This window comes from Symphalangus syndactylus, chromosome 2, assembly GCF_028878055.3.
Source record: "Symphalangus syndactylus isolate Jambi chromosome 2, NHGRI_mSymSyn1-v2.1_pri, whole genome shotgun sequence".
NCBI classification, from domain to species: domain Eukaryota; kingdom Metazoa; phylum Chordata; class Mammalia; order Primates; family Hylobatidae; genus Symphalangus; species Symphalangus syndactylus.
Genome location: NC_072424.2, coordinates 34,922,668 through 34,942,113, shown reverse-complemented (window position 1 = coordinate 34,942,113; position 19,446 = coordinate 34,922,668). Strand labels below are relative to the sequence as shown.

Here is a 19,446-nt window from a genome sequence, read left to right as displayed (position 1 = left end):
GAAGCCACCAACTTTGTGATGTTCCCGACTCCCCTGCCAGCCAGCGTTCTGCTCTCCTAACTCACAGCTCCCCCATCACCTTGACCTTAGGTTTGGGTTGGCCAGTCTCCCAGCTAGACCAAGAGCTCTCTGAGGACATAGGCCGAGTCTTGCTCATCCTGGCACCCTGTCAAGCTCAGACTCTCTGAAGCCCAGCTCCTGGGGTCAATGCGGGATCAGCACGGGGCATCTTCTCTCCAGCTGTCTTCCTGCCGGCCCCGCAACTTCTGCTCTGCTAGAATCCTGTGCGGTGACTCAGCCTCTGGGCAATGTTCCTTCTTCCAGTTCCCCAATTTGGGGAAATGACTCTGACCCACAGCAAGCATCTCTAGCTTACCCAGGAGGATCTGTCTTCAAGGACCCAAGCCACAGAGGTTTTTGTTGCTTGTTGCACAATTTGCCCAGGATCATCCAGTGAGCTAATACTTCCAGTCCTGACAGCTCATGTAGTCTGCTTGGATACCTGACCTAGCCATTTCCATCTGGGCCTCTCCCCTTACAGGAATGGAAGATCAAAGCTCAGGGAGGCCCCACAGGCTAATCACCAGGAGCAGGCCCACATTCCTGGAGGAATGCAGGGGGTGCCACTAGCAGCATCTCCCAAGCCCATTCAAGGCAGCCCCACAGGTTGTTTGCAGGCCTCTACTGGGAATCTTGGTGGCACTGCCTCTCATCCAGGGACCACAAACAAAGTCCTCCTGGGTGCAACTAGGGGCACTGGAATGGGCAGCCCCAGAGACCTGTTCACCCCAACTCCCAGAGGACAGTGGGGAGAGAGGTATACCAAAAATAGCTCCCCAACCATGGCACAAGCCTCCAGTGGATTCACCAAGAGGCAGCAGAGTGTACAGGGGAGAACTGTGGATGACCTGAACCATCTGGCCCTTGGCTATCTTAACTGTAAAATAGGCATCACGATACCCATACTTTACAGGGCAGTGGTGATAATTATAAGAAAAAAGGTGTTTCGTTCCCTGCCTGACACATAGGAGGTGCTTTAATAATCTCTTTCTTGTCTTTCTCATCAGTTTCATCAGTTTCTGATATTAAGTCTCCAGAAAGCAGTAAATGGGTCTAACTTGAGCCCTAAATCCCCTTGTCCTGGGATAACCATCCTGGGGCCTCAGCTAGGTTTGCGGTGACCTAGGATTAGGTTTTCTCACTGAGCGGCTTCCTGCCCCATTCCCTTCCTGTCTCTTTTGCCTCTGGGAACCATCTTGTCTTCCTGGTTCCCAAGAATTGGTCTAGTACAGATCCCACCCCAATCCAAGGAGAAAAGGCCACACTCAAACCAGATACTCCCCTAGTCCAGATACCCCCCAAGACTGGCCCAGACCAGGTTTCTCATTCCAGAGACTCGCCACAGTTACAGTGACTGGTCAAACAGTGGTGACTGACACCCATGAGTACCAGTGAGTGATACAGCTCTTCCCACACTGACCTGTCAATCTCTGGTGCCTCCCACCCCCAGCACTGACAGAGGAGGGTCCTGCAGAGAGCCAAACACCTTGTCCCACAACCAACCAGCAACCACAGTCCCCTCAGCTGGGTCAGAACCGGCAACTGTCTGTGTCCCCTGTAGACTGTCTGCTCCACAAAAATGGAGATCAAGTCTTTCCTGTTCACCTCTGTGCATCAGTGCCTGGCACACAGCAGGAGATAAAGGCTGGGGAATGAGTGAATTGAATGAACAAATGTCTGATCTCTAGCTCCTGACTATACGCTTGCTTGGCTGCTGGGTTCTGGTTTTCTCCACTCTGAATAAGGCCCAGCATTTGATCAATATCCTACCACCATTTAACAGGAAGATCCCAGTACCTGAGGGTAGAGAGATGGGTAGAAAGCTGGGGGAAGTCATTGACCTGGCCTGCCTGCCACACCGCCATCTCCCAGCCTCCATGGGGTCCTCCAACCACCTCTGGGGGGGCCCTTGGAGGGAGGCCTCTATGGGGAGGTCTAGATGGAGTCAGATAATAGGAGTCAGGGGTGGGGGATGGAGGTAGGGGATTATTTTGCCCCTTTAAATATACCCTGGCTGTGGCAGGCCGGGATACCTCTGCTGAGTCCCAGCTGTCAGCCATGAGGAGCCACAGCTTCGCTCCCCAGGAAGCGGGCAATATTGCAATATCATGGCATCAGCTCCAGCTCCCCAGCTCTGGCATGGCCCTTAGATTGGATTTGGATGTCTCCGTCCCTCAAATCTCACTGTTCTGTCTCTGGGTCAGAGTTCCTGCCCAACCTGGCTATGATTCCACCCAGCCCCTTACCCTGGAACCACTTCTAGAATGGATTTTCTCCTTCAAGGGCCTTGAGGTGGTAGGATGACCTCTTGGGGGTGGAGAGACCAGGGTGTGGAAGGCAGGTCAGGCCCCTGAGGTCCAAATGCTCCTCTCACCTGGCACATGAGCACCAACAAGATGCTCTAGCTCCACTGAATGTAGAGGCCCTTTAAATCCAAGGAGGCAAGTTTGTGTCTGGTTGTGCAGTCAGGCCTGGGACATGGAGCCTCACTTGGTGCTTGCACATGGTTCTTGGAAACAGAAGAATAGGGTTAAATACTCCTAAGGGAACCAGCGAGACAGGAACCCTGGATGCTCATTCTCCTTATGCAAAGCCCAGGTGCTTAAGTAACTATCCTCTCTCTCCTACAAGGAGCAGCCCGTTAAAATCCCACCCTGTGGGCAATGAGGTTCAAGCCACCCCTGGTTCTGCTCCAGTTATCAATGCTGGGGAAAGCACACCCCGCATAATGCCAGTGCTCCAGAGCAGCGTTGTTCATGCCCAAGCATGAAGGAGTCAATCAGATGCCTGCCCAGGAGGCACTGGTTAAGGCAGGGGGAGGGGAGGAGAACAGGGTCCCCTAGGGGCGGGTTGGAGCCCGGAGGGATGAGAATCTCCTATTCTGTTATCTTCAGGAGCTGGTTAAGGTCTGCTCCAATGTGCTGAGCCACTTCCTTGCTATCCCCGCCCGACTTCCTTCCCACCCACATATCCACGCAGGAAAGATGCGTGGCAAGCACTCAGAGAATGCCAGGACACGGGCTGGTGGGCATGACACAGGTGAGGCGATGAGAAGGGCCCAGGTAGACAAGAAAGAGTCTGGGAAAACAGGATTCCCCAGTGCACACAAGGAGAAATGGGGCAGTAAAAGGGTCAGGCAAATCCCTACCCCGATACCAGTGGGGGTCAGGGGAGCCCTCCAATGTTTGGCTTTTGAGATCCCTGCACCAAGCCTCTCTTTAAGCGCCAGAGCTATTGCTTTCATGGATCTTGTTTAACTTGAGAAGGACGGGGGAGGGGGCTAAGGAAAACTGCATTCTTCCCCATCAAAGCCAAGAGTCTAAAGTAATACTTCTGGTTGTAACTGATCCAGCCTGTTTGTGATTACGGGCCCTTTGCTTGCTTTCTGGCAGGGCGGCCCTGGAACCCCGCAGCCCAGCCGACAGGGAGAGATACCCTCGCTCACTTGGATAATCTTGTCCTCATCTGACATAACCAAGAACGTCCATCAGCCTCTCTGCTTTCAGCAGTTCTCCAGGGCAACTCTTCAAAACATTATTTTAAAAAGGAGGGGAAGCCACCCCAAACTCCTATCATGAAATTCCATGACATTCATCATATTCTTTCTGTTCCCGGCACTATCCTAAAAACCACGAGAAGCATCAGCTGGCCCACTGGCTATTGCAAATTACAAGATCAGATCGTCTTTTGCTTCTGCCCCACCTCCCACCCTTTTGTCAGGGGAGAAAACGCACATGCCCCCTCACATGCATATGCACACCCTTTTGCTGCCATAGTACAGAAGTGGCTCAGGGAAGCTCAAGACTGTTTCTCAGCTGTTCCAGAAATTTCATCTGTGATGCATTTGGCTGCACAAAGCCCATTCCAAAGGTGTTCAGGAGTCCACAATCCCTGTGATCATCATTACAAACCCAAGGACGTTTGTAGCCAGTGACCCATTTGGCTGCGGGGGAGAGCTGGCTGAAGGCTTGCCAACATGGTCAAATTCCCCTCGCCTGCTCCCTCTGAGCTGAAACTGGCCTGTTTTCAGGTCCCTAGGGGTAAGAGGGAATCTTAGGAGCTCCAGAACTACAGAGATAAAGTGGGCTTCTTGCCCAGCTTGGTAACAGCACAATGGTCAGGGGAATGGGGTAGCTTGGTATCTGGAAAGCAACCATGGCCACTGTCTCCACTCCTAATCACCCCTCCATGCTGTGGATGAGCAAAGCTGGTGCTCAGAGAGGTGAAGTGGCTTGCCTGAGGTCACTTGGTTGTTTGGTAGCTGAGCTTAGAGTCTGGGTTGACCAAGCTCCTCGTATGCAAAGCCTGGCCTTCCTTCCACGATGGCACGCCACTGCTCTGCCCATTAACATGACACTCTGAGCACCATGCCAAGTGGCTATTCCTTGACCCAATGCCTCCAGCAAGAAGTGAGTGTCTAGAACTGGCAGAAAGCCCCACCAGTGCACAGAAAGGTCATTTGGCCAAACCAGGCATGGGAGACTCAAGCAGCCAGTGCTTCAGGTGCTGGCTTGTGGTCTCAGGCGCAAGACCCCAAGCCCTGTATCCTTGCCAACCTGCATGCTACCCCTGACACAGCAGCTCAAGATCCTGCTGTAATCAAAAGATGGTGAGCACGCTGAGCAGAGAGAAGGCTGGGGCCTGTGAGAATGCCGCTTAAAAGTACAGAAAACAAAAGAGAAAGACATCGTGTCCAGAAACACCAGAGCTGGATGCCTGGCCAACCTCAACAGCGACCTCACCCCCTTCCTGGGGGAAGGGAGGAACACAAGGGGCTGAGGAGGCAGAGCCTCTGGACCTGAGGGGGGACTCACAGCCAGCTGTAGGGCAGCCCCACCTTCCCTGGAGCGCACCATGCCTCCTTCCCAGCCTGACGCTGGCCCCCAGAAGCCTTGCTAGATGGGGGAGTCTGCATTCTCCAGTTGGGGCATGTGAAGCTGATCTTGCGGGGAGAGGAGAGGGGAGTTAGAAAAACAAGGCTCTTTAAATGCACAGGGGTGGGGGGAGGTGCCTTTGCCTGGCTCCAGGCTCTAGCCCTAGTAACAGGCAGAAGGGCCCAGGCCAGGTGAGCAGTAGCTCAGCAGCAGCAGCAGCTGGAGAGCCCTGCTCCCTCTCCTCCCCTCACCTGGCACCTGCCACATCACTCCCCAGTCCTCCTGGGACCTCAGAGACCGCCACCACTGCACCAGCAGCCCACAGATGTGCCACAGCCCTGCCTCAAACTCACTATGATGCTGGGCCCGTGGCTTCACTTTTCCAGGCCTCCGCTCTCCCTCAGCTCCTCAGCGCAGTGGGGAAGAACAGAGCAAAAGCTCTCTTTGTCTATATTTAAGGCCCGTCAAAGCCCTTGACCAGTTCCTCCAGCTTCTCTCAGGCAGCCCCCAGGCACTGTGGCCGGATCACACCTGTCCACTTCACCCTCCACACCTCCGCATGCATCATTCAGGTTCACTCTGCTTGGAGCACCTTCCTCCTTCAGCTTTGCCAGCCACCTGGGGCCTGCCCCTTGTTCAAGGCCTACCTTCTCCAGAAGTCTTCCCCCACCCACCCAATCCAGGCCCTGTCCCCATCTCTGAGCAAACTTGACAGTATTCATGAAAGCTCAGAGCCCAGAGCAGATTGTGCCATCCTTCTGAGTCCTATCTCCAGTCCTCAACCACACCTTGCTTTCTGCCTTGCACACTGTAGGTGCAGAGTGAAAATGACTGACTCACTACATCTGGGCTTTTTACCTTGCAGGTAAAGAGACAACCCTAGGATGCTGTCACCTTCAGCAATGGGAAGACAGGGACAGCTGCCTCTTGTCCACGTGCACCCCAGTGCTGGGCATGCCACAGGGCACACAGTAGGTGCTCATGTTTGTTGACTGAATGAGCAAACCACATCCTATGGAAGCAGCCCCTGCATGTAGGATTTCACTGAGGGCTGAGATGTGATGAATGCTGGGGTAGGGGTGCGGAAGGAGAGAGGGTGGCAGGTGGCAGGTCTTCCTTAGGGGGTGTGTGTTTGGGGGAGTGGCCAGGATGGGTCTGCATAGTGGAAAGAAGAAGGCACTGTAGGCCACCGCCCTCACACCCTTGGTGCTGCCCACCAGGTAAGCAGACTGACCTACCCACGCAGACCAGCCCCTCCCCAAGGACCTGGTGAGCCAAAGGTGGGAACGCTCATGCAACTCTCTTGCGGGAAAAGAGTCAACATGCTTCTCTTCCCTTTCAGATTCCCTCTGACCTGCTGCCCGTGGCTTTTCTCCTGCCCCAGTGGGGCTTTAGCACGACTGACCGCTGCTTTCCTGCTCGCTGTGGCCAGGGAACTCACGTGGTGAAGCACTCTGGAGTTTGGCTTTGCAAAGAAGTGAAATCTACAATGCAAACATCCAGATCTCCAAACCCTGGTCAAATGGCAGTGACTGAAGCTCATACCCCACCTCCCAGCTGTGCAACCTTGGGGCAAGTCACTTCACCTCTCTGGGCTTCAACTTCCTCCTTGGAAAGACAGAATGCCAACATCCATCCTGCCTCTTGCCAAGATGTTTTATAGACTGCATGGTTTTATATCTTGTAAAACATAAAATACTGTGATTCAGAAAGAGATCACCTTTAAAAAAGTCCAAAATCCCCCCCTCTTAGCTAGCACGAGCAGGCATCCCTCCAGGTGGCCTTGACCTCCCCAATAACCCTCCTGGCAGGAGTGTGGAAGAACAGAACATGTAGGCTTCTGGCCACTGTCCTTAGAGCTTTCCAGGACATGGGGATCCCAGGGCAACCTGTGGCACTGCCAGTGGGCCCCGTCACGAGGGGAGAGAGGGATCTGCTATCGCACACCAGTCTCAAAACCCACCCACAGTTCACTTGCTTTACGGACAGTCCTTGGCAGACTTACTCTGAGTTTGGCCTTTGCTCATTTCCCATGGTGCTCCTGGGCCACTTCCCCACAATCTGATCCAATAAAAACTCAGGGGAGGCAAACGAACTTTAGCCGGAGCCTGAGAGATGCCCAGCTAAGAAGGGGAGTGTGGAGCTGGGGCTGAGACAGTTGGATGAAACAAAACCAATGATAATCATGCACGGCATATTTCAGAGGGAAATGAACTCGGGGATTCTATGAGCCAGAAGCTTCCATCAGTCTCCTGGGATTCCACAGCTCAGCTCCCAGGATGGGAAGCCCTGCTGAGCGACTTTGCAGGCCATCTGGGTGAACTGGGTCACCACAGCTACACCCCCACAATGAGGCCAGGATTCTAGGTCAGCACTGGAAACCCAGAGGATGAGGTTATGGAATCTGAAAAGATGCTGAGAGGGACGAGGGTGGCCGTCCCCCACTCCCACCGGAACAATTACAGAAAACCCAACTGCTGAAGGGTGTAATATCACACAGCCACAGGATAAGCTGGGGAGAGAATGAGGAAGGGGCAATTTCCCAACCCAAATTCTCCGAGGTCCTGAAAAATTATACTCCCCAGAAAGTGTTTGCTTTACACTTCGCTGAAATCTGTTATGTAACAGTGGAGAAAATGTGTGGGGTGATCTTTTCCCTGTACTTCAGCCGGGGAGGGGGGTGAGAGACCTGTCATTTCTACTGGGGACAAAGGCAGTGTCTGTGTGTTGGCGGCAGGCAGAGGATCTCCAGGGCTGCCCACTCACAGGGCACCTGTGCAAAGGTACACCTGAGTCAGAGGAGGCAAGTCACCTCTGGCAGCTCCGCTGCGGGGCTCCGAGTAGGCATGCAGTGACAGCTGTACCTAGAATAATACTCCTTGGCCCGGCACCCGTCTCTGCCCTTGCTCACTCCTGCCCTCCCAGAACCAGTGGGCCTTCTGCTGTTCCCTGCATTCACCAAGGCCCACCTGTCCCCAGCTTTAACAACACCTCAATGGTGTCTTTCCTGACCACACCCCTGCCCCCTCCCTGCTGCTGACCTCTCCACAGCGCCTGCTTGTTTCCTGACTTGCACTTGTCAACACCTAGAATTACTTCCTTGGTTTACTTGTTACATGTCTCTTTGCAATATTGGAGCCCCATGAGGGCTTTGTTGGCCTCTGTCACTTCTGGATCCCAGCCTGACACTTAGTCAGCCCATACAGATTTACTGATGACCGACCGACCAGCCATCGGAAGACTGGCTTCACAGGCCCCTTGGTGTTCAAACTTGGAAAAATAACATTTTGGAGATGCTCATGGGCTCAGTCAGTAGAAACCTGTTTGTCCTCCAAAGGGAAGGCGGCCAGGTATTGCCCTGAGGCTACAACTGGGGTGAGCAGTGGTTGTCACTCTGGCACTTCTGTGGGATTTCCAGGGCTGCATGCCACACCGAGGCCACCACTGACCCATATATTTTGCTGAGAAATAACTACTCAAGGAAAATGGCCTTGGAGGAGTTTGGGACACGAGAGGTCCACAGAGCCAGTAGGTCCACAGAGTCAGGCCACAGCAACTGGACACTAGGCCTGTACAACCTGGGCAGGGTGACAGCGTGGTGGAGGGAGCACCCCCATGCTCACTGCCCCACCTGCCTGCCTGGCAGCTGGCTCCACGCAGGTGGCTGGCAGCACTTGGCGTTGACAAGCCCTTGGATGCCTCCCTGACAATAGGCACTGCAGATCCAGCTGGAGGAAAGCACTATTTGCAGAGCCGCCCAGCCCCTGCCACACCTGTGCCTGCCACCCTCCTCCCCACGCAGCCCGGAGGGCTTGCCTCAAGGCTCACCCTTCTCAGGGAGCTCTCCTGCTCACCAGCTTCCCGAGGCCCTACCCTCCCACCTCCTGCTGCCCAGCTCCCACTTTTCTTCTGCTTGGGGCACCTAGATGCATGGCTGCTTTGCAGTCGCAGCCCCACCACGCCCCGTACTCCTTGCTCTGCCTGTCTAATCCCTTCATTCTCCCAGCCCTGCTCAATGCCTCCAGGAAGCCTTCTCAACTATGCTTGTCTTCACCCCGACACTTCAGCTCTGTACCATGCAACAGGGCTACTGAGGGACCATCAGCGTGGGGTTGTCATGAAAGTTCCCAATCCCATGAGGCCACCAGTGGGACCCTGACTTCTGTCGCCAACGCTTCTTCCTGCTGGACTCTGTTGATTAGGCTGGGACAAGGATAGCTGCCCAAGCAAGGAATCCAGGGGAGTGAGTCTGGCCACAGAATGGGTTGTCTTGGCCTCACTGCCTGACAGTAAAGCCCCCTGCCGCTATAGCCACCTCACAGACCCTCAGAACTGACAGTCCTCAGATACCACCAAGTCAATTCTATGACCAGATGGGGAAATTGAGGCCACAAGAGAGAAACTGGCCCCCTGGAGGTCCCAGGGTCGATCTGTGGCAGAGCCGCCCCAATCAGTGGTCTTTCTAGTGGCTGTCACTTATTGAGCACCCACTGTGTGTCAGGCCCTGCATGAAGCACTAAATTTCTTTTGTCTTTATTATTATTATTATTATTATTTGTAGAGACAGGGCCTCACTATGTTGCCCGGGCTGGGCTTGAACTCCTGGCCTCAAGTTACCCTCCCACCTCAACTTCCCAAAGTTTTGGGATTATAGGCGTGAGCCACCATTCCTGGCCCTGAATTCCTTTTGAATTAGCATATACCAACCCTATAGTGGTGGGTACAATTATCCCCATTTTACAGTTAAGGAAACTGATGCTGAGAGGACCCAAGAAACTTCCCCAGGATCACCATAGGAAGTAACCAAATCAAGATGAAAAGCAGCCTTCTCTAACACGAAGCCCATGTTCCTAACTGCTAGGCTATCCTGCAATCTCCTTCTCAACATAATCTTGATCCTGGAGTGAATAAAGCTGAGCGGAAGGGCCCAAGACTGGGCTAGCATGCCTGCCTCTGCTCCTGGCTTTATGCTCCCAGGCCCTTTCCCCTCTAGCCAGCTCTGTGAAGTGGGTAACAGCTGCACACTGGAGATCGTCTTGGGCCAAAAGGGACTCTGCTGGTTAGCCTGATATAGCAAGAACACACACACAGGCTGCACTCCGAAGAGAAGAGCTGTCAGTGCACAAGGCTTTCTGATGGCTGGGACAGGACCTCGTGGGGCCAGGCACCACCTCTGTGGCACCACATCTAAATGGAGACTGGTTCACTGGAGCCAAACTCTTAAAAGACTGTTGTAGAAATAAGCATGTTAGTTCAGTTATCCGCAATGCAGACTACAATAAACCTGCCCTTCTAGAAACAGCCTAGCCTATCTTTGTTGGGACACTTCTTTTCCAGGAGCAGGCGAATGTGGAAGTCTGGATTATAATAGTAATCAGGTGGTTACATAGTAAGCACAGAATCTAAGCAAGATGTAGAATATACACATAAAATCCATTTAAGACAATGCAGGCTGGGCACGATGGCTCACACCTGTAATCCCATCACTTTGGGAGGCCGAGGCAGGTGGATCATTTGAGGCCAGGAGTTCAAGACCAGCTTGACCAACTCGGTAAAACCCCATCTCTACTGAAAACACAAAGATCAGGCAGGCATGGTGGTGCACGCCTGTAATCCCAGTTACTCGGGAGGCTGACGCAGGAGAATCACTTAATCCTGGGAGGCAGAGGTTGCAGTGAGCTGAGATTGCACTACTGCACTCCAGCCTGGGTGACAGAGCAAGACCCTGTCTCAAAAAAAAAAAAAAAAAATCAAGCAAAGTCTATAAGGCTATCCCAGGCTCACAATACAGTCTACCAGAATGAGCACATCAATTAGACTCTAAGCTCCATAAAGGCAGGAACCTCATGGATGTATACACAATTAGCACAAAGTATTCAAGTATTCAAGAACGGTGAAATAAATGAGTGAATAAATGAACCACTCCTACATACAGTATACTTCATCCTTACAGAAAGCCCATGTGGTATGTATCACTACCCCCTCTTAACCATCAGAAAGCAAACTGATTTCTACTTATATCACACAGTATAGACTTAGATCTTAAACCCCGTACTGGAATTCTGGATTCTTCACCCTCTCCACGACATGCACAGGTACTGAACAAGTAACATGGCTGCAGCCACCATGTTTTTGGGTAACTTTTCTTTAAAACCTGCCCACCAACAGCCTCTGCTGAAGAGGCTGGTTAGGTAACCATGTTTATACTCTGTGATGGTTCTCCGGGACACAGCTTATTGGACCAGGGCTGGACACCTGATCTAACGTTTGCCAATCCATTGCTGGCGAGGAAACAATCAGATTCAAACTTCGAATTCTGAACTCAGAGAACCAGAGGTCAAACTCAGTTGGGAGAGATCTCAACTGAAAAGTCATGCAAGTCTGGTCCTGAGAAACCAACGCCACTCAAACAAGCTGCTGTCATGGTCAGATGAGAGGAGAAGGCAGGCTGGTCTACAGTTAGAAGAGCATAGCTGTGCTTTAAATCTGCATGGTAGCTGGGCACAGTGGCTCACGCCTGTGATCCCAGCGCTTTGGGAGGCCGAGGCGGGTGGATCACCTGAGGTCAGGAGATTGAGACCAGCCTGGCCAACATAGTAAAACCCTGTCTCTACTAAAAATACAAAAATTAGTCAGCCATGGTAGCGGGTGCCTGTAATCCCAATCACTTGGGAGGCTAGGGCAGGAGAATCGCTTGACCCAGGAGGTGGAGGTTGCAGTGAGCCAAGATCATGCCACTGCACTCCAGCCTGGGTGACAAGAGTGAAACTCCATCTCAAAAAAAAAAAAAAAAAAAAAAAAAAAAAATCCACATGGTAAGTAAGAGAGACAGAGAAGCTGCTTTGGCTCGTGCTGACTTTTGGTTCCCAGTCCCAGCCCCCTAAGGCTGATTTACTTCTCACCCCTGGGTTTGGTGACATTTTCCCTTATTGCTTCAACAATCTCTTGAGAAAGTCTGAGTGAATTTCTGTCCTCCACTCACAACTCAACTGGGACTAAAGCATTGACCCTAGAGGGGAGTAAAAATTCTCAAATTCTTCCCAAGGTTTGGTTTTCTCACTTCTAAAAAAAATGATGGACCAGGAGCTCAAAATTTCTTGCTTCCATGGAAGTATAAGAACTCCCAATGTATCATGCCCGGTGCCAGGAAGTAAGCAAAGACTCAGAGAAGAAAGGTGAGGCAGGAAAAATTTTGTTGACTCATCTCCCCACTTCTTCCCTTGGCCTGCAGTCCTAAGAAGGAAACAGTCCTAGGAAGTTGGATGCAGCTTTGCTCAACACACAAATCAGAGTGACCAGGACCCTGATGTCACCACGCTGCCAGAAATTATGCCTGCTGGAGAGGGAAGCCAATGCAGTATTTGAGGCAAATGAATGTCCTAAACAGGAGACATCTTACGCACTTTTGCTTATGTCAAGGGTAGAGGGGTTTCCAAAGACAAACTAACAATGGCAGCTGCATGCCCTGGTATGGCTTGCTGGGTGGCAAAGCTACCAAAGCTATGAATCTTCCTGCTGTATGTGCCCCTGTTGATCAATGGAGAAAAAGAGTCCTTTTCTGGTCTGGCCCTAGGCCCACTGGTTGGTCACAAATGCTTTCCTTAAAGCTACTCAAGTCTCACTTTGGGTTTCTTTGACTCCTGTTCTCTGGAACAGGTTTGTCCTCAGTCCTAAGTACACATCACCTTCCTCAGACCCTCTCAGCTGTTTCCTGTCCCTAAGTTCAATGGATCAATGAACAACATAAATTCCCACTAGCTGGAAGGAGGGATGGAGGGACAACCTTCCCCACAGAAGTTCCAGGGAGCTCTGCAGCCATCTCACCCAGCCTGCATCTCGCCTCAACCTACAGCATCACCAACTTGGACTTCTACCCCTCCCACCTGGGTTGGGCCCATTCTCAGCCTCCCTGCATGGCCTCTGTTGAGGGGAGAGATCTTAGCTCTTGGACTCTAAGGCAATTACTTAGCCTCTTAGCCTATTACTTCAGCCACAAATTGGTTAAACTGCCTTCTACTGCATGGTGTTATTCCATGACATCCCAATAGAATGGTGTGTGTAAAACATGTGGCCTGCCACCTGGTGTTTACTGACTCAGAATCACCTTCCATGGATATCTCTCTTTAGATCAATGGGAGCACTGAGGGGCTCTGATGAGCAGGCAGAGCAGATGTGGCTGGGTCCCCTTGTGGACACTCTACTTGAGGCACTCCCAGCCAAGTGAGAGGGGACACAGGCAGAGTCCTGGCACCCTGTGGGCAAGGCAAGGCCCAGGGAGGTGGGGATGGTGCTGGCTGGGGCCATTGCCCAACAATGCAAATGGAAATGCCTCAACACACCCACTGTGTCCCAAGGTCAAAGGCTTCACAATTGGGTCTTTGTTCCTGAGTTCAAAAGCCTCACTCACCACTCCTTCAGGATGCACAAGACACCTCCTCTCCCCCACCGTCAGGCCTTCTGCTTCCCTGAACTGGGAAACGACCCTCCCAGAGATCTGCAGCTTGGTCCTCTTCCTTTCTCCCCTCCACCCACTTCATTTCTCTGGTTAGGCTGGATGTATACTCCAGGCCTCCTGGTAGATAGCAACAGACAGATTTGAATAGGTAGGCACAGCACTCCAGGTCCTGTGCAAACATCTGCAGCTGAGCAGCTGTCTCCACCAACGGTAAAGATACGAAACTCCCAGAAGTAGAAAAGCCATGTTCAGGGAAGCTCTTTCTATCCGACACCTAGGGTCCCACCAAGTTTCCCAGCCTTGGAGTTCAGACGTGAGAGAGATTTTCAGCCTTGGAGTTCAGACCTGAGAGAGAGCTCAGGGAGGTCATTTGCTCCAGCCCCTGCTTCCAACCAGCCACAAGGTCATCTCCATTTTATGGAAGGAATAACTGAGGCCCAGAGAAGTTAAGGGACGTGAAGCCCCCCAGCAGACAGTGGCAGGTAGAATGCAGCTTCTAAGAACAGCAGCTCCCTCACACGGTCTGTGTGCCAGACTGGCCTGCTCTGGCCACAGGTGGCCGTGGGGAGCTGGGGTGCCTGGGCCACCTCTAACAGCCATCAGCAGCTCCTCAGGAGAGCAGGCGTCTCCCCATTTGTCAAGACTCCTTCCCCCAATCCTAGGACTCCAGTGTCCCAGGGTCCTGTAGATGGGATAGGAGGGGAGAGGGCACACATGCCCTGGGAATCCTGGAGTCTTCCAGCAGGATGACTTCCTCTTGCGTGCTCTCATCTTCAGCCATCCTGGCCAGTGGCTGGCGGCCCCCAAAGACATGGGGGCTCACTACCTCCTGCTGCTCAAGGGTTAAACAGCTATGATGTGACAGGCAGGCATGGTGGGAGAACCATTGGTTCTCTCAGAACTTCCCTAGCCAGAAGTTCTGAGAAGAACCAACCACCTTTCCTGATGCAAGCTCTACAACAAACATCTCCCTCGCCTGAGGTCTCCCATGTCATCATTAGAGATCCATTGCTTTGGGTCTTCAGGTGCTGGGGGTTTCCAGAGCCAGACCCCCATGACATTGCTAGCTTCCTTTGGGGGCAGGGAGGTGGCGCCATGAGCATGACAAAGGCTGAGGACAAAGCTGCCCAGGGAGGAGCCCAGTGTGGGCACCTGGGACGAAGGGTTGAGGCCTCACAGCAGGGACATGGCTCTGCCAGGGAGGACTGTCGCTGCTGACCACCTTGGTGATGACTCCAGGCACAAGGGCAGACACAGCCTGACCTGAGAGGGGAGCAAGCACTTCGAAGACCTCAGAGCAGGAGGGCCACAAGTCAGGCCCTATACGCACATCACAGCCCTGTTCTATGGAGCCACCGGCGGCAGAAGCCTGCACCCACCTCCCCCAGGGGGCCCACTGGGATTTCCTCAGCATCTCCACAGCTCGTGGCCACCAGGAGGCACAGGGTTCTGCTTTGGATCTCAGGAGACTCGCTTCCCCGAAACCTCCCTGTGTCCTGGTTCCTGTTTCTACGGAGCAGGCACTGCCATCCTATGCTTTGCCTTTCCTTTCCGGGCTTAAAACACTGGCAAGGCACAGAGTGGGACTAGGAGAGGAGAACAGGCTCCTCCCCTCTGGAAGTATCCACCAAACACCATTCAGAGAGGCTCTGAGCACAGGGGCCTTCCCTGCAGCAAACCGAAACTGAAACAAAACACCCCAGAAACCCATGCAAGCCCTGGGAGGCTGTGGGCTGATGGATGTCCTGGGCTCGAGTCCCAGCCCTGGCCCTGTTGGGGGCCAAATAGGCCTGGACTGACAGGCTTGGGCTCTCCTCTCTTCACCTGCCATGACTCCTGCTGCCAGGGACACCAAGGTACCTTTGCCCCCTCCGTGGCACTCTAAGAACCAGCTGCCCGGGGCAGCTGTCAGCATGGCCCCTGTCAGTGCGGGACCTTGCCTGGCCCAGGCCTGGCTGCATCCCCCTCACTGCGCTTGCTTTCCAGGTGCTGGGACCTCCGGCTCGGCAGGGGGCAGTCAGCTCCCCAAACAGACCCCAACCAACGCCCACAGGCCTGGCCCTTCCACAGACAACTCGCCAGGGACCTGGGGACCCTGGACCCCACGGCGACAGCAGGGCCTGCCTTCCCCACCAGCTGGCTGGGCTGTCCTGCCCCTGCCTGGACCCTGGCTCAGAACGTGGCTGTTGTTGGGCATCCCTGAGCTGAGAGCACCCTGCCCCACGGGCCTCCCAGGGCACGGGGACCCCAGCAGGGCTGGCAGTTTATTCCTGCGCTGTGCCTGAACGTGCATTAACACAGGCTGGTTAATTACCCTGAGCAAGGGAGACATTCTTCCACCACCAGGCAAACTGCTGGCCTGCAGCCCAAACCAACAGGGGGAAACTTCAGCCGCCTCGGCCCTCTCTCTGCCAGATGGAAATAACGTATAGCTGCAGCGGTGGGGGAGGAGGGAGGAACAAAAACCAGCTCGGCCCGGGGGCCAGACCGGAACCCCAGTGGACGGCCATTGGCCAGGGCACTCACCGCTCTCGTTCTTCTCGATGACATCCACCACCTCCCCGGCCTGGAGGCTCAGCTCCGAGTTCTCCTGCTTCTTATAGTTGGACACCACCACATACTGTTCCAGGATCATGGGCTCGGCGGTGGCGTCGGCACCTGGCGAGGGCAGAAAGCACGCGGTGAGCCAGCGGCCAGCCATGGCCCCGCGGCCGGGGCGCCCCCTGTCCATCGGCCTCCTCGGGGTTGGCTGCTCTGTCGCCAGCGCCACTCCCAGGGGCAGCCCGCAGCCGGGGCTCGCAGCTCACAGGGCGCCAAGGACAGGCCATATAGCAAGGCCCCACACCGGCCCGCTGCACCGCGGGGTCCAGGGGACATGGGGAGCCAGGGGGCCGGGGAGGGGACGGGCAGGAGGAGGAGGAACGAGAGAGGCAGAGCGGAGGCGGAGGCGGAGGCGGAGGCCAAGGAAGCTCAGGAAGAAGCCCTGTGCTGCGATGAGTTAGTCACAGCCCGGCATGAGGGAGCCTGCGGGGAGGCCTGGGGCCGACGGGGTCTCTCCAGCCTCCCTCTCGGGCCGGCAGGGGCATCGGGGAGGGCGGCGAGCCAGCGGGTGGGCGGCCCATGAGGGCTGAGGCCAGAGGCAAAGGAAAGGCAAGCAGGAGGCTCCAGCCTCTGCCCCCAACCCCTGCAAACCCGAGAGAAAAGGCAGCCCTGCTCCCTCGGGCGGGAGAGGGAGAGGAGAGAGCGGGAGAGAGCTTCTCCACGGCCCAGGCCCAGGCGAGGAGTCAAGAGGGTTTGAGGCCGCCAATCACTGGGGTTTACTCGCAACCCTTAAATAGAAACACATGAGACCCGTCGAATGAGGAGCCGGGGGTGGAGGCAGGGGAGGGGGAGGAGGCCCAGACTGTTTACTTGAAACCCAAGAAGAAAGTCCCCGCTCCAGCGGCTGGCCAGCCCAGCCCGCCCCCCGCCAACTTTTCCTCAAGTTCGCTCCGTTCCTGCCCCTCGGGCTCACCCAGGCGCTGCCACCGAGCCCATGCTGGGTGCAGTCGGACCAGCCTCAGGCCTGCCCCCAGCCCTGCTTCCACAGAGGGCCCTCTGGCTGCAGAGACTGACTCAGTTTCTCTCTGCCTTTCAGTGCTGGGGCTTGTGGTCAGGCCCCGGCAGTTTGAGGGGCTTGAGGGGTCAAAAGCTGGGTGCAGCAGAGGGAGGGCAGGCGGACTCCCAGGAGCAAGCAGCTTCTCTGTCCTCCTCAGCCACTGGACGAGCACGACATTTGCTAAGCAGGCACCAGGCAGGAAGGCAGACAGGCTGGGTGCCCTCTTAGCTTCCTAGCTGTGTGGCACTGGATACTGCTTAAACCTCTGCGCTTCAACTCTTCCCATCACCATTATTGGGGGTGGGGGTGGGGTGGGGATAAGACACTTAAAATACGATGTGCTTTTAGCTAGGAGTGAAAAGGATCCACTAGCCAGAGATGGACTAGTCACCTCCTACAGGAAGCCTTCTCAGACCACCCCCAGCCCAAAGGGAATTCCTAGTACACTTTTTTTTTTTTTTTTTTTTTTTTTGTGAGACAGGGTCTCTCTTTGTTGCTCAGGCTGGAGTGCAGTGGTGCAATCATGGCTCACTGCAGCCTTGACCTCCTGGATTCAAGCAATCCTCCCACCTCAGCCTCCCATGTAGCTGGGACCAAAGGCACACACCACCATACCCGGCTAATTTTTTTTATTTTTTGTAGAGCTGAGGTCTCACTTTGTTGCCCAGGCTAGTCTTGAACTCCTGGGCTTAAGTGATCCTCCTGCCTTGGCCTCTCAAAGTGCTGGGATTATAGGCATAGGCCACTGCGACTGGCATAAACTATATGTCTGCCAATCTCCTTGAAGGCTAGGGGGCTTCATGTCACTAGCCTGGCTACAAAAATTGCTGAGGGTCTCCAAGTTCCACATAGCCCCTTTGGTGCCTCAGCCTATAGCCACATTCCCCACATGCCTGAGTTTGACTTGGCAAATGTGATGTGCCAGGCACATTAACTGCCCCATTTCATGCCCACAACATCCCCCTTATCTTCCCATTTCACAAAAGACTAAACAGAGGCCCCTCTAGAGCAGGCAAGAGATGACTCTAGCTCCCACAGCTGCTATGAAGAGCATCACATGCATTCAGGCCCAAGCCTGTCTGTCTTTCCATTGCAGAATAACTGCCTCTGATTTGTTTCCATCATTCTGGTTCTTCTAGCACAGTAATCCTCAACTTGGTAGCACAGAATCAGTACTGATGCTGGGCTCCAGAGAGACAGGTTTCTTTGGTCTGGGACTCAGGCATGAGTAGTTTTTGGACATCCCCTCTGTGTCCCTATGGTGCTTGTGTGCACCCAAGCGCAAGAAACATTACTTAGATCTTTGGGTCCTTCTGTGGGGGAGGCTCCCTCCAACCTAGGGCAGATGGCAATGGCCACAGAACTCTAGGAAATCCCAAGGGGAGGCTTCCTTCCAGGGAAAGAAACCCACTGCCCCTGGCAGTTTTCTCCCATGAGGTGTGGGCCCTGAGGGCCCATCTCAGCCCTTTGGAGAAGCAGAAGGGACCCTGCACAGCTGAGTGTGCCACATACATTCGCACGTGCACAGTCCTGAGCAGCCCTGCTAAAGCCGGGATTATATTTCAGGCAGAAATGCAACCAACAGCCGGGCAGCAGGGCCTGCTCCGCCTCTGTACTTAGGCGTGCCAGCTTCTGTGCCTGCCCCTGCCAGCTGGGCAGAGGCAGCACCGGGTGCTGCGCTGACGGACTACCTCCCACTGTGCCCCTAGGGGGATGGCAGTGCCTGTTCCATGCCTGGAGCCTCTGTGGCCAACAGCACTTCTTAAGTGCACCTGGCACAAAAAGGGCCATCCCTGCCCTACGAGAAACGGGGCCTCCTTTCCCAATGTGGGGACACTGGATGAGAAGAGTGGGAAAGAAAGGCTCCAGCAACAAACAGAAGAACAGAGAGTTCTGTGGCAGGTTAGAGAGCCCGCAAGGCCTGAGTATGGCCAGATCATAGCAATAGTGACAGCAAGCCTTCATCAGTGCTGACTTGGAGGCATCCAACAGCATTGAGCTGCCTCGTCCAATCCTCAGAGCAACCCTGTGCAGTAGGTCCTGTGATGGCCCCGTTTTACGCGTGGGCAAAGAAAGCCTCATGAGGGTAAGTGAATTCCCTAAGGTCACACAGCTGGGATTGAACCCAAGTCCACCTGACAACACTGCCTATGATCTTAACTTCCACACTATATGTGGCCTACAATGGGCCACCGGCACCTGATCCCTAGGGAAGGGCCCATTACATCCCAGATACCTGGGACACAGCTGCTGCTTAATAAAGACTAGAGTATGGGTTTCTTTCTCTCTTTTTTTTTTCTTTTTTTTGAGACGGAGTCTTGCTCTGTCGCCCAGGTTGGAGTGCAGTGGCACAATCTCGGCTCACTGCAACCTCCGCCCCCCAGGTTCAAGCAATTCTCCAGCTGCAGCCTCCCGAGTAGCTGGGATTACAGGTGCCCACCACCGTACCTGGCTAAATT

General features: G+C 54.2%; 1 protein-coding gene across 5 annotated transcripts in view; it reads right to left on the bottom strand.

Moving 5' to 3' along the window:
- Positions 1–19,446, bottom strand: part of SH3PXD2A (SH3 and PX domains 2A) — a 258,622-nt gene that overhangs the window by 48,877 nt on the left and 190,299 nt on the right. For all 5 annotated transcript variants that reach the window (XM_055250078.2, XM_055250094.2, XM_055250086.2 and 2 more), the window contains one exon: positions 15,916–16,047. In XM_055250078.2, the coding sequence (XP_055106053.2) occupies positions 15,916–16,047 (132 nt within the window). The remainder of the gene's footprint in view (positions 1–15,915; positions 16,048–19,446) is intronic.